The sequence below is a fragment of the Cervus canadensis genome, chromosome 21 (assembly GCF_019320065.1).
Source record: "Cervus canadensis isolate Bull #8, Minnesota chromosome 21, ASM1932006v1, whole genome shotgun sequence".
Lineage (NCBI taxonomy): Eukaryota > Metazoa > Chordata > Mammalia > Artiodactyla > Cervidae > Cervus > Cervus canadensis.
In genome coordinates this window covers 43,519,489-43,533,323 of record NC_057406.1, presented here as the reverse complement: position 1 = coordinate 43,533,323, position 13,835 = coordinate 43,519,489, and the positions used below count along the sequence as shown (strand labels likewise).

General features: G+C 35.2%; 1 protein-coding gene and 1 pseudogene across 1 annotated transcript; one reads left to right on the top strand and one right to left on the bottom strand.

Moving 5' to 3' along the window:
• Positions 1-3,058: 3,058 nt before the first annotated feature.
• Positions 3,059-4,003, bottom strand: LOC122423499 (olfactory receptor 6C3-like). Its single transcript, XM_043440622.1, has one exon. It carries the CDS (start codon positions 4,001-4,003, stop codon positions 3,059-3,061), a length of 945 nt encoding a protein of 314 aa, XP_043296557.1.
• A 1,763-nt stretch (positions 4,004-5,766) lies between these two features.
• Positions 5,767-13,078, top strand: LOC122423185 (annotated as a pseudogene).
• The last annotated feature ends 757 nt before the right edge of the window (positions 13,079-13,835 follow it).

The window sequence follows — 13,835 nt, the reverse complement described above, 5'->3', positions numbered from 1 at the left end:
AGGATGTCTGGCTCTAGGTGAGTGATCACACCATTGTGACTATCTGGGTCGTGAAGATCTTTTTTGTACAGTTCTTCTGTGTGTTCTTGCCACCTCTTCTTAATATCTTCTGCTTCTCTTAGGTCATACCATTTCTGTCCTTTATCAAACCCATCTTTGCATGAAATGTTCCCTTGGCATCTCTAATTTTCTTGAAGAGATCTCTAGTCTTTCCCATTCTGTTGTTTTCCTCCATTTCTTTACATTGATCACTGAGGAAAGCTTTCTTATCTCTCCTTGCTATTCTTTGGAACTCTGCATTCAAATGGGAATATCTTTCATTTTCTCCTTTGCTTTTAACTTCTCTTCTTTTCACAGCTATTTGCAAGGCCTCCTCAGACAGCCATTTTGCTTTCTGGCATTTCTTTTCCATCGGGGTGGTCTTAATCCCTGTATCCTGTACAATGTCACAAACCTCCGTCCATGGTTCATAAGGCACTCTGTCTATCAGATCTGGTCTCTTAAATCTATTCCTCACTTCCACTGTATAATCATAAGGGATATGATTTAGGTCATACCTGAATGGTCTAGTTGTTTTCCCCGCTTTCTTAAACTTAAGTCTGATTTTGGCAATAAGGAGTTCATAATCTGAGCCACAGTCAGTTCCTGGTCTTGTTTTTGCTGACTGTATAAAGCTTCTCCATCTTTGGTTGCAAAGAATATAATCAATCTGGTTTTGGTGTTGACCAGCTGGTGATGTCCATGTGTAGAGCCTCCTCTTGTTTTGTTGGAAGAGGGTGTTTTGCTATGACCAGTGCATTATCTTGGCAAAACTCTATTAGCCTTTGCCCTGCTTCATTCTGCACTCCAAGGCCAAATTTGCCTGTTACTCCAGGTGTTTCTTGACTTCCTACTTTTGCATTCCAGTCCCCTAGAATGACAAGGACATCCTTTTTGGGTGTTAGTTCTAAAAGGTCTTGTAGGCCTTCATAGAAACATTCAACTTCAGCTTCTTCAGCATTACTGGTTGGGGCATAGGCTTGGATTACCATGATATTGAATGGTTCACCTTGGAAATGAACAGAGATCATTCTGTTGTTTCGAGATTGCATCCAAATACTGCATTTCAGAGTCTTTTGTTGACCATGATGGCTACTCCATTTATTCTAAGGGATTCCTGCCCACAGTAGTAGATATAATGGTCATCTGAGTTAAATTCACCCATTCCAGTCCATTTTAGTTCACTGATTCGTACAATGTCGACTTTCACTCTTGCCATCTCCTGTTTGACCACTCCCAATTTGCCTTTATTCATGGACCTAAAGGTCTCCAGTAGCATATTGGGCACGTACTGACCTGGGGAGTTTCTCTTTCAGTATCCTATTATTTTGCCTTTTCGTAATGTTCATGGGGTTCTCAAGGCAAGAATACTGGAGTGGTTTGCCATTCCTTTCTCCAGTGGACCACATTCGGTCAGACCTCTCCACCATGACCCTCTGTCTTGGGCAGCCCCACACGGCATGGCTTAGTTCATTGAGTTAGACAAGGCTGTGATCCATGTGATCAGATTGGCTAGTTTTCTGTGATTATGGTTTCAGTGTGTTTGCCATCTGATGCCCTCTTGCAACACCTACCATCTTACTTGGGTTTCTCTTAACCTTGGATGTGTGGTATCTCTTCATGACTGCTCCAGTAAAGCACAGCCACCGCTCCTTGGACCTGCGAGGGGCAGGGGTGTTACTCCTCTCAGCCGCTGTCCCTGACCTTTGGCTGTGTTAGCTCCTCTCAGCCTCCACCCCTGACGTTGGACGTTGGGTAGCTCTTCGCCACGCTTCTGCGTGGTCAGTCGCAGCCAGCGGGTCCATCTAGTCAAATCTATGGGTTTTCCAGTAATCATGTATGGATGTGAGAGTTGGACTATAAAGAATACTGAGCACTGAAGAATTGATGCTTTTAAACTGTTGTGTTGGAGAAGACTCTTGAGAGTTCCTTGGACAGCAAAGAGATCCAAACAGTCTATTGTAAAGGAAATTATTTCTGAATCTTCATTGGAAGGACTGATGTTGAAGCTGAAACTCCAATACTTTGGCCACCTGATGTGAACAACTGACTCATTTTAAGAAACGCTGATGCTGGGAAAGATTGAAGGTGGAAGGAGAAGGGGACGACAGAGGATGAGATGGTTGGATGGCATCACCGACTCATAGGACATGAGTTTGAGTAAACTCCGGGAGTTGGTGATGGACAGGGAGACCTGGCGTGGTGCAGTCCATGGTGTTGCAAAGAGTCAGACACGACTAAGTGACTGAACTCTTCTTGAATAAAATGTGAAAATTCTTGACAGAGGTAAGATTTTAAAATTTAATTCCAACATTTTTTACATGCTTATGAATGATGATAATCTTATAAGATATTTCCAGAGGAAAAGATAAGGTAATATTTCCACAAGAGAATAACAATTACAGGTACCTCAGAATGTTGTTGGCAGGATTCAGTGAGCCAATAGGAAGAAATTGCTTTCTTCTAGAAAATCATTCTCTGGAATAAGTCTGGAATATAGTAATTGCTAAACAAAATTATCTCTACCCTCTTTTTTCTTGCCCTTCTCTTCATTATTATCAAAAGTATTAGTAGTAGTATAAAGAATTTGAATATGTATGTTTATTATTTTTCAAAAATATTTAAGTAAATATTTATATTTTATTTCCAACCTGCTAGCGTATGCGGTTTTTTGATTTCATGAAAATGCCAAGTAGAATCAAAATTTTCTAATAATAATTTATTTTATCTTCTAAGAGTGAAAATTTCAGAAATCCACATTATTCCTGAGATTCTTTTTCTCAAACGAAATGGCGTATGTTGTAACATCGTTTTACTTCATCAAATATATATGAATAAAAAACAATTTACAGAAAATTCTGAAGCAATATTCAGCTTTATCCAATTTTTTTGGTTCAACATCTGGGGAAGTTTAGAATAAGAATTAATAAAAAGGAATCATATAACTGTAGTGAAAGAGTTTTGAGGGAATATGAATAAAGAAATAATTGACCAGAACATTATTTTTTTAATGCTACAGTTACTTGCATTTGCTGGAGAAAAAGATAACCTTTTGGATGGTATTCTTAAAGGCTTGCTTCACTTGCTGGTTCCTCAGTGTATATATAAATGGATTCATCATAGGAGCAACGGAAGTATTCAGAATTGCTACTCCTTTCGTCAAGGATGCCTTTTCTTTTGCTGAAGGGTTGGCATACATGAATATACAGCTTCCATAAGAGATGGAAATGACAATCATGTGAGAGGAGCATGTAGAAAATGCCTTTTTTCTCTGACTGGCAGAAGGCAGTCTCAGAATTGTCTTGATGATGAACATGTAGGATAGAATTATCAATGCCAAAGTAAAAAGCAGAATCACTATTGCAGAGTAAAAACCAATCACTTCAAGGAGCCATGTGTCTGAGCAGGATAGTTGCAAGAGGGGGAAATAGTCACAAGCAAAGTGATCAATGATATTAGAACCACAGTAATCTAACTGGAGGAAAAGAATAACAGGTGGGAAGATGTTTAAGAACCCTGCCAGCCAAGCACAAAAGACAAGCAATACACAGACTCTGTTGTTCATGATGGTTGCGTAATGCAGGGGTTTGCAGATAGCGACATAGCGATCATAAGACATGGCAGTTAGAAGATAAAATTCAGTGATACCCAAGAAAATTAAGAAAAACAACTGAGCTGTACAATTGTTGTATGAAATCATTTTGTCCCTGGTGATAATTGTGCCCAGAAATCTAGGAATACAGACTGTTGTAAAGCAAATTTCTAATATAGAGAAGTTTCTGAGGAAAAAATACATAGGTGTCTGTAGATGGGAGTCCATCAAGGTGAGAATGATGATGGTCAAATTTCCAGTGACACTTAATGTATATGTGATGATTAAAAAGAGAAAAGTCACAATCTGAAGCTCTGGATCATCTGATAGCCCCAGAAGAATGAATTCTGTGGGTCTTGTGTGGTTTTTCATTGCTGATCCTTTTTTCTCCCTCGTTAGAACAGAAAATGTATGCTCTCCCTATAGGACATAAAAATGTTAAAAGATATTTGAGGATAGAATACAAAAGTTTTAAAGATTCCATCATGAAGTTAGTGTTTGAAATTTAAAACCTCTGTTCCCATACAGTAACTTTCTCCAGTTTCCATTCAACCTTTCACTCAAGTAATGAATATTATCTGAAAAGTTAAATATTGAACTCTAATCTTCAAAAATACACTCTCACAGGCCATGGATGAAATAAAAATTACATGTTAACATTTAAACAGGGCCATTTCTTCTACTGTTTTCTTTATTAAGAGTTCAAGTTAGTCTTTAAAGTATTGACCTTCTTTGGTAATAATATGATAATATTTAATTTATTGTTTTCCTTTCTTCAGTAGTATAAAAACCAGTATGCTTTGTAGGTAATCTAAATACAGAGTTTATAAGCTTACAGAGGCTATGTAGGCCTACTTTCACATTTATATTTTGAAAAACTGAGGCCCACTTTGTTTAGGAAACTTTCACAAGTTTAAATGACTAGTCTACATAGTAAATATCTCACTTTAGAATATGTGTTTATCCATGGGAATATTTTTTGGTATTCTCTCCTTTCTTATGGATTTGGTTGATTCAACCCTTTCCCACATCATTGTTTTCTTTTTCTGATAAAAGGCCAGAAGGGCAAGAGAGAGTAACTTCTGCTACTAAAATAAATATTGCCTAGAAATAGTTCAGTTCATGCAGTGAACACATCAGTTTTCCTTTGTTTTACAATAATGCTTTGAAAAGTGACCAAGAAATTGACCATGTAGATGGTCAACACTTTTACTGGGAAGCAGATAATTCTTTACATAGGGAATGCCATTTTATTTCTGTAACAGAAAACCGTTTAACTTAAGAAAAGTTAATGAAAAACCCAAGACTTATTGCTGTGCTGATTCTTTAGGACTCTATGAATAGTTTTCTTGTTAGTAAATACTCACATTTTAATATCAAAAAGGTTTTGAATTTGCAAACCCATAAACAAATACTACTTTATAACATTTTAATGAGATGGAATCATATTATTATACTAGAAAATAACAAAGATACTTACTCTCTGGTTCTTCTTGATGATTTAGTCTCAAATTTTAAAGTGATTATTTCCATACTTATGTAAATTCAGAGTTGGTGAATTGAGTTAGCAATTTATTTGGTTTCTTTTGTACTCTCAAATCAAGTATGGTGGTGTAACTTTGTCATGACTCTCAAGGTTTATAGTCCTCATTATGGTTAGACTGGTAATATTTGACCCACGATATCCTTCATTCCTGCTGCTGCAAAATTTGAGGAATATTTTCATTATAATGGAATGCATAGTTGCTCTTTGTCTCTTAGCCAAGCTCTGTGTACAAACTTAATTACATCTGGGTAAACTCAATAAAGTACTTCTTACACTTGCTCCTTTTCATATAATATGACACACTACTTACTAAGACATTTTCTTTGTATTAATGCAGATTTTAAATGATATTTTGTAATTCTATGATTATCTACACAATTTAAGTAACATTTTCCTTAGCCTTCAGAGCCTAACATTTTTGTACAAATTCTGCTTTGAAAAACAGAAAATAGGGATGTTCTTCTCTATGTATGTCACACCCATAGAACTGGATTGATTTTATCTGTCTCCTGTTAGCCCGGGGGAATCTAAATAGAGAGAGGCCCAATGAGGCAGCATTGAAAGATAGGGGTGAGTCAGCTTTGTAAACATGGATAAGAAAGCGTAAAAAGGCAAAATGGCTGAGATACATGAGGCAACTTCAGAAACAGCATGTGATATTGAGTGCATGAAAATTTAATTTAGATTTGACTCTTGTATGATTATGTTTAAGGAGTCTACTTTTTTCTCCCAGAAATTCTGAACTTACCCTTAAGAGAGTTAGTGTGCTTATATCCTTTGAATTTTGAATTTGTATCATAGAAACAGAGTCTCTACAAACAGATTTGTATTTGTTCAACTCCAGAGAGGCAGTTGTTAAGCATTTACCAGAAGTCGTTAATCCTTCTCATTTAGAACATCTGTCAGCCATGCAGTGGATACTCAATAAATATTTTAAAATAAATAAACAGATTTAAATAATTTATGTGCAGAGTCAATCCCTGTTAATCAACAGAACCTTAACAACTGATTGCAACATGTATTATTGTTAAAGATTTGAGAAAGAAAATATGAAAAAGTCACTAGTTGGTTACACAAATGAAGGTGAAGTCTCTCACCGTGGCAGATTTCAAGCTATCCGTGTACCCTTACTGAACTCAGAGGTGAGATCAGACTTGCAACCATTGGCTTCCAGGATGTGGTCCAGGCAAGCTCCAGCACACCACTGCTGGGAGTGCATCAGTTCATCTACAAAGTAGATAAAGATCCCTGCTTTCATGGGGTGAGGGATGTAAGAGAATATAGACAATAAACCTGAACATAATTGATTAGTAAACTATATATATATGGTATTTCACATGTTAATGAGTAGTTTGTAAAGGAAGAGAAAACTGAAAAATCTTGGAAGTGGGGAGATACTGTAATATTAAAAAATGTCATTGGGGTGGATGTTTGTCATTGAGGTGACATTTGAACAGAGACCTAAAGGAGTGGAGGACCTAAAGGATATTTGCTAACCATGCAAATATCTGGGAGAGGAGACTTTCCAGTAAAAGAAATATTTAGTATAAAACACTAAGGTCCTAGGAGGAAAATCATGTTATTTGCAATGAACGACATGTTTGTTTCCTATTTTCCAATACTTTTATATATATTTAATTTTCTTATGATAGTTCCATGGATAGAACTTCCAGCAGAGTGCTAAATGAAAGGAGTTATGGTGATAGTTCTCATTTTATAAGTGATTTTATCAAGACTTGTCTACTGTTTAAAACATTAAAATTGTTTGCTATCATTCTTATAAATATTATCAAATATACACTAAGATAGAGGACTGGAGAAATAAGTTTCATATACAGATCAAGCAGACTGAATAAATATGAGGACTTTTTAAATATTTGCATTAACTGCGTTTTAAAAACTTTTAAAGAATTTTATTGATATATTTTAAATCAGAACTGAAATGGAGTATTTTTTTCATCCCTGTATATTTTCAGTATGAATTCCTAAACTACATGTTTGATTTTTGCTTAACCAAGATGCAATTTTCAAGCTAGTAAAATTAACCAAAGGTCTTTGGTATTATTTATCATCTTGCAAAACTCAGAGGTACTCTGTCGTCCGAAAATATCATTTTGTGTTAACTTGTTCCAACTGAGTCAAACAAGGAACATATAGCATATCTAGTTGTGATGATCTAGTCAGGTTATTTATGCTACTGAAAAAAAATGTTCTGTTATATTTTACTAAGACACTGTTAAGAATCATGACTTGTCACTGCATCTTGTTCAAGGATATGTGATTTTCTTTCTTCAACCTTTGATTTTCATCTTTAATCCTTTAATGTAACTGATTCCACAAATAAGCTTTCTAAAGATAAATTACCTTTGGGATAAAATCATATGTAACATGAAATACTAGTTTTGATACTTTTAGTACTTTATCTTTTAATTAGGGCTCAAATTGCTGATGATACTTAATTTCTTACATTATGTTTTGATATCAAGAATAAAAATCTCCAAAACTGAGTTAGAAATGTTTGCCTCATCTTTTCCTCTGGAAATACTTTATAAGATTATGCTAATTTACCTTCATAATAAAAAGATCTGGAGTTAAATTTAAATCTTACATCTATTATCAAATTTTCACATTTAAATCAAATTAGCCCATATTAAATAAAGAAAATAGCATATGGGTTAGTGTTTATGGGAAAAGTCTAAAACAGGGGTGGGTGAACTAAGGTTTATGGGCCAAATTTGGCCCAGTTCCTATTTTTGTTAAAAGTTTTATTGGACACACCTGAGCCCTTTCATTCACACAATGCTTATAGCAGCATTCTTATTACAAAGACAGAGAATTGAATAGTTTCAACAGGGACACTACAGTCTGCAAATTCTAAATTATTGATATATTACCCTTTTACAGAAAAATTGTGTTTACCTCTGATATTGATAATCGATGTTTTCATGCAGATTGCAAACATTTATACTAACCACTAAGGAGTTTGTACAGAGTTATGTGGAGAGCTACATTATCTGATAATATCTGCATAAACTCCTCTTTTGTAATTCATTTACAGTTCTTTTAATTCCCAGACTACAGTTTGTGGTATCAAGAACTCACAACCATCAATCTAGTCTAAACTTCAGTATCTTCAAATATTTCCAATTAATCTAGGAAATCATAAATGTTTCAGCATGAGGGGAGGAAATAGTAATTCCACAACTTTCCTACAAAGTTGAAATCTCCTCAGTATTTTTTAATAAGTTATTTTATTTGTTTTTCAGTAAATTTTGGACTTGAGTCTCTCAGTTGATAATAGTACATGAATATCAGGAAGAATTTGGCTCAGTGAATTACAATTATACTCTTTCTGGATAAATGTTTTAAAAATGTAGGATGAGTTTGAGTATTCCTCATTATTATTTCAAGTTTTGACTTCATGGAAAACATAAAAAAATAAAATAAAATTTCAGTGTCAGAATAGCATAATCTTGTGTGAACGTTTTATAAATTTTAATCAATACATTTTCCAAAGCAATGCAATTTTCTAATGCTTAAAATATAGTGAACTTATAATTTTTTTTAACCTCAATTAACTTTGCCAATGTGAGCTTATTTATCCCTACTGATTAGATTTGTCATTTAAGTAGATTATTGAATGAATTGTATCTGTAAGATATTATCTCAAAATAGCCACCAATCTGAGAAAGTTACAAAAACTCTTAGCTATTGATTATTGAAAAAATCAGCATAACATCAATCATTTATTTAAATATACAGCTGGCCACAAAAAATGTAGTCATATGTGGTATCTGGTAATATTCATTCTTCAACCTTTCTTTAAGAATTATTACAGCATATATGTTAATTATATATTTCCAAAAAGGGGGGTATTTCACATTTTTCCTAAATGTATATATTCCTGTTGATAAATTATATGGCATAGAAGATTTAAGCTGAGTAATGAGAAAAGTTTTCTGAGTTCTCAGAAAATATAATTACATTATGTTTTTAGTTGTACTGTTTTCACATAACTACTAGGTAGGCCACAATATGCAGAGGAGAGCATACGTAATAGTCTAATAAGACAAACAGACTATGTATATAGCCATTGTAGAGTAAATTAAAAATAGTGTTTTACATGATTTAATATTTCCTGAAATTCTAGAAAGTGTTTTCTGGTGAAATCATAAAACACAGGCCTCTCTTGTGTGCTCTTGCTCTGCCTCTTCTGCCTTTAATTTTTTAAGAAATATTGTCCAGAAACATGGAATTAAAAACATTTCAAAGAAAAATTATGAGGTCAGTTCATGGTTACAGAGTGGAAGGACTAACCTGAAGGAAGGGAAGTATATGAGTGAAAGATGGGAATTTGAATGGGAAAAAAAATAATAAATGTATCTAATATCCTTGGCAAGAGCTGGCAACAAAAGTATGAGAAATGAAAAACAACTCTAGAGATACTATGTGAAAATAATTAGATTTATGAGTAATTTATAAAAATTACTCAACAATAGTGTATGGCTTCCCCAATGGCCCTGTGGATAAAGAATCTGCCTGCAGTGCAGGAGACACAGATTCAATCCCTGGGTCAGGAATATTGCCTGGAGGAGGAAATGGCAACCCACTCCTGTATTTCTTGCCTGAAAAATCTCGTGGACAGAGGAGCCTAGCGGGCTACAGTCCAAAGGACCGCAAAGAGTTGGATGCAACTGAGATGAGGAATAATGAACAATGAGCAACAGTGTATATATGCCAGTCCCAATCATCCCCCCTTCCTCTGGCAAGCATTAGTTTATTGGATAGGTTAATTTTCACTCTAAATGAACCACAAGCCTGATTCAACATGAGATATATAAGACATTAGAATTCTTAAGGGAGAAAAACGAATATGAAGCTTGTTATCCTAAATTTCATGGGAATAGCAGGAAAAGTGTGGATAAGTCCTAAGGAAGGATAAGTCTGAAATGAGGTCTTAAAGACTTGGGTATATTCTTCATGGCTTTACCAAAAACATCCCAGGAGTGGTTGACACTTCATATTTCGAAATGGTTTAAGGATCAGAGTCATGTATAGCTGTTATTTAGAGAAGATTGTTGTTAATTGAGAACAATGACTTTTACACTTGCATTAATAAATACTTATCAAATACTTGAGTTGCCATGAATTTGTCTACAGACAATGTAAAGTCTGTTGTTTTTGTAAGTTTCAAGATATTGTTTTCCTCTGCTCTTTGAGGATTAGCGAAAGGATATGCTCATTTCCTCCTAAACATCACATGATTTCCCAGTAGAATTGGCCACCATTCATCTCAGTTGGAATTTTTCCTAAATTGACAGTAGCTATAGTTTTCTTATACAGTAAAGTGAATGAAAAGGCTCAGGCTTGTAGAAGAAAAAAACACTGAGAGTTTTCACAATATTATGATGCATTACATACTAAAAAAAGGCTTCCCTGGTGGCTCAATGGTAAAGTATCTGCTAGCAATGCCGGAGACCCGGTTAGATCCCTGGCCCAGGAAGATCCCCCTGGAGAAGGGAATGGCTACTTACTCCAGTATTCTTGCCTGGAGAATCTCATGAATAGAGGAGCCTGATGGGTTATAGTCCATAGGTTTGCAAAGAGCTGGGCAGAACTGGGCAACTAAGCATGCACATACAACAAATCAATAAACCTATATTTTGAAATTAAATATTCTATTGAAGAAAGTTCTCTCCTGATCCTGAAATGTAAATTTTACCATTCAAAGAGAATTCACAGAATGAATGATCTTGAAAAGAACTCGGTCAATTTGTTGACCTTTTAAAACAAATGCATGGTTATTACTGTTACTGTTAAACAGCAAGACAAAGTAAAAGTCTTTCATTGCTATTTAAGAATTATACCAATATACTGACAAAATAGAGATTTTACTAAGTGAATATCGATGTAGAAAAAAGGAAAATGTAAAAATACAACATAGAATAGAACACAGAATATACGCATACATATAGAGAGAATAATAATATTTAGATGGCAGAGATTTTGAAGAAAAAAATGTTCTCTGAAAGATAATGTTTTATGTTTGATTTTAGATATTCATACAATTTTGTTCCCTTAGTCAATGACACAAATCCAGTCTATGAAAAATCCACTCTGCCTCCTCTGTACTCTGGGCTCTCTACAGAAGTTCCCCAACTTTTTGTACTACGGATCCGTTTAGTAGATGACAACTTTTCCAAGGACCTGAGTGGAGGCTAGTTACAGGATGGTTCAAGCTCATTTTGTGTATCATGCACTTTATTTCTATTATTGTTACATCTTTGTCACATCAAATCATCAGGCAATAGATTCCAGAGTTCAGAAACCCTGGCTCCAATACTCGAGGTGGTCACAATAGTGAAACCATTAGATGTGATTCAGATAAGGAGTCAGAAATTAGGAAGGTGGATGTGAGTCAGAGTGAGAACTTCGAAGCCTTTCATACTGTTGAAGGTTTAAGTCCAATGACTTTCATTTGGGAGACGGGCCCATCTGAGTGACCTTTTCCCTGACATATTTGGATTTTCTAAACTAACTAGCAAAATAATAATATAAGAAATCAGGTAAAGGATTAAGAAATAATGTAATCTAACTGAATTTTAAGAAAAGATGAGGAATTTCTCATTGGGAAAGAAATAGTTTAGGAAAGGATTTAAAAGAATTAACAGATAGCATTTCTATTTCAGTATTTCAAACATATAGAAAAGCCTAGGTTACAATTCCTGCTCTTCACATTTACAGTATGTGATTTGGATATAAATTTTAAGCATATTTTTAACCCCATTTCAACCAGTGAAATAGTTATTTAAAAAAAATTCTATGAAAAACACACACTGGCTTATGGCACACACACACACACACACAAAAACCAAAACTTTAAAGATAAATTGTTTCAAAGATCTCCCAAGTTAAATTAGTATGGCATAGCTCTTCCAGAAATAAATTCTAGTGCTATCTGTGAATAATTTCCTTTTCTTTAAGTCTCTTTGTGTTTTACCCTGAAGGATACTCACAAGAAGAAGAAAAGGAGAAACTACATAGAAATAAGAGAGTTTATCCTTCTGGGACTGTCAGATGACTCACAACTTCACATTCTGAGCCGTGTCTTTCTACTCACCACCTACATGCTCAGCATCACTGGGAACCTGACCATTAGCACCCTAACCCTGCTGGATGCCCACCTCCAGAGCCTCATGTGTTTCTTCCTCAGAAATTTCCCCATATTGGAGATGTCATCCACAACTGTCACTATACCCAAGTTCCTTGCCACCCTTATTGCAGGAGATAAAACCTTTTATTTTACTGATTGTATGGCTATTTTTTTTCATTCTCTTGGGAGTCACTGAGTTTTGCCTACTGGCAGCCAAGTCCTATGACCATTACATTGTCATCTGCAAACAGCTGCATTACATGACCATCATGAATCATAGAGTCTGCACACTACTTGTCTTGGTTTCTTGTCTGGCTTCATCCTTAGTCATTTTCTCATCACTCATGCTGTTCAGACAACTTGATTATGCTATTGACCATTTTACTTGTGATTATTTCCCCTTTCACACATTTCTTGTACAGACACCAAATTGCTAGAGATGTTGGGCTTTTCCACTGTTGTGTTTACCCTAATGTTCACTTTGGTATTAATAATTCTGTCCTATCCATATATCATCAGAACAATTTCAAGGATCTCTTCCACCACTCAGAGGACAAGGGTCTTTTTCCACATGTTCTTCCCACAAATTGTCATCTCTATCTCTTATGGAAGCTACATTTTAATGTATATGAATCCATCAGCAAAGGACAGGGTGTCTTTCAGCAAGGGAGTGGCTGTGCTAAACACCTCAGTAATCCCCATGCTGAACCCCTTTATTTATACCCTAAGGAATCTGAAAGTCAAGTGAACCTTCATGGACATGGCCAGGAAGACTGTACTCTTCTCAAGGAAATGAAAAAATAAAAACCTTGTTTTATAAATTAGAGGCATAACAATGAGCAATCAAATAAAAACCAGGGTTTTCAAAGTCTATTAATTGTCACATAGTCTCCCTGGAAGTATTTTTCAGTGCTTATACTTTTATTGCCAGCATCTTACCAAATATGAGTACAGTTGTGCAGTAGTTTGAACATTCTTTGGCATTGCTCTTCTTTGGGATTGGAATGAAAACTGACATATTGAGTGCAGCATTTTAACAGCATCATCTTTTAGGAATTGAAAGAATTCAACTGGATTTCTATCACCTCCACTAGTTTTGTTCATAGTGATGCTTCCTAAGGCTAACCTGGCTTCAGACTCCAGGATGACTGGCTCTAGGTGAGTGATCACACCATCATGGTTATCTGGGTCATAAAGGTCTTTTTTGTATAGTTCTTCTGTGTATTCTTGCCAGCTCTTCTTAATATCTTCTGCTTTTATTAGGTCCATACCATTTCTGTCCTTTATTGTGCCCATCTTTGCAGGAAACGTTCCCTTGGCAGCTCTAATTTTCTTGAAGAGATATCTAGTTTTTCCCATTCTATTGTTTTCCTCAATTTTCTTGCATTGTTCACTGAGGAAAGCTTTCTTACCTATGCTTGCTATTCTTGGGAACTCTTCATTCAAATGGGTATATCTTTCCTTTTATCCTTTGCCTTTCACTTCTCTACTTTTCTCAGGTATTT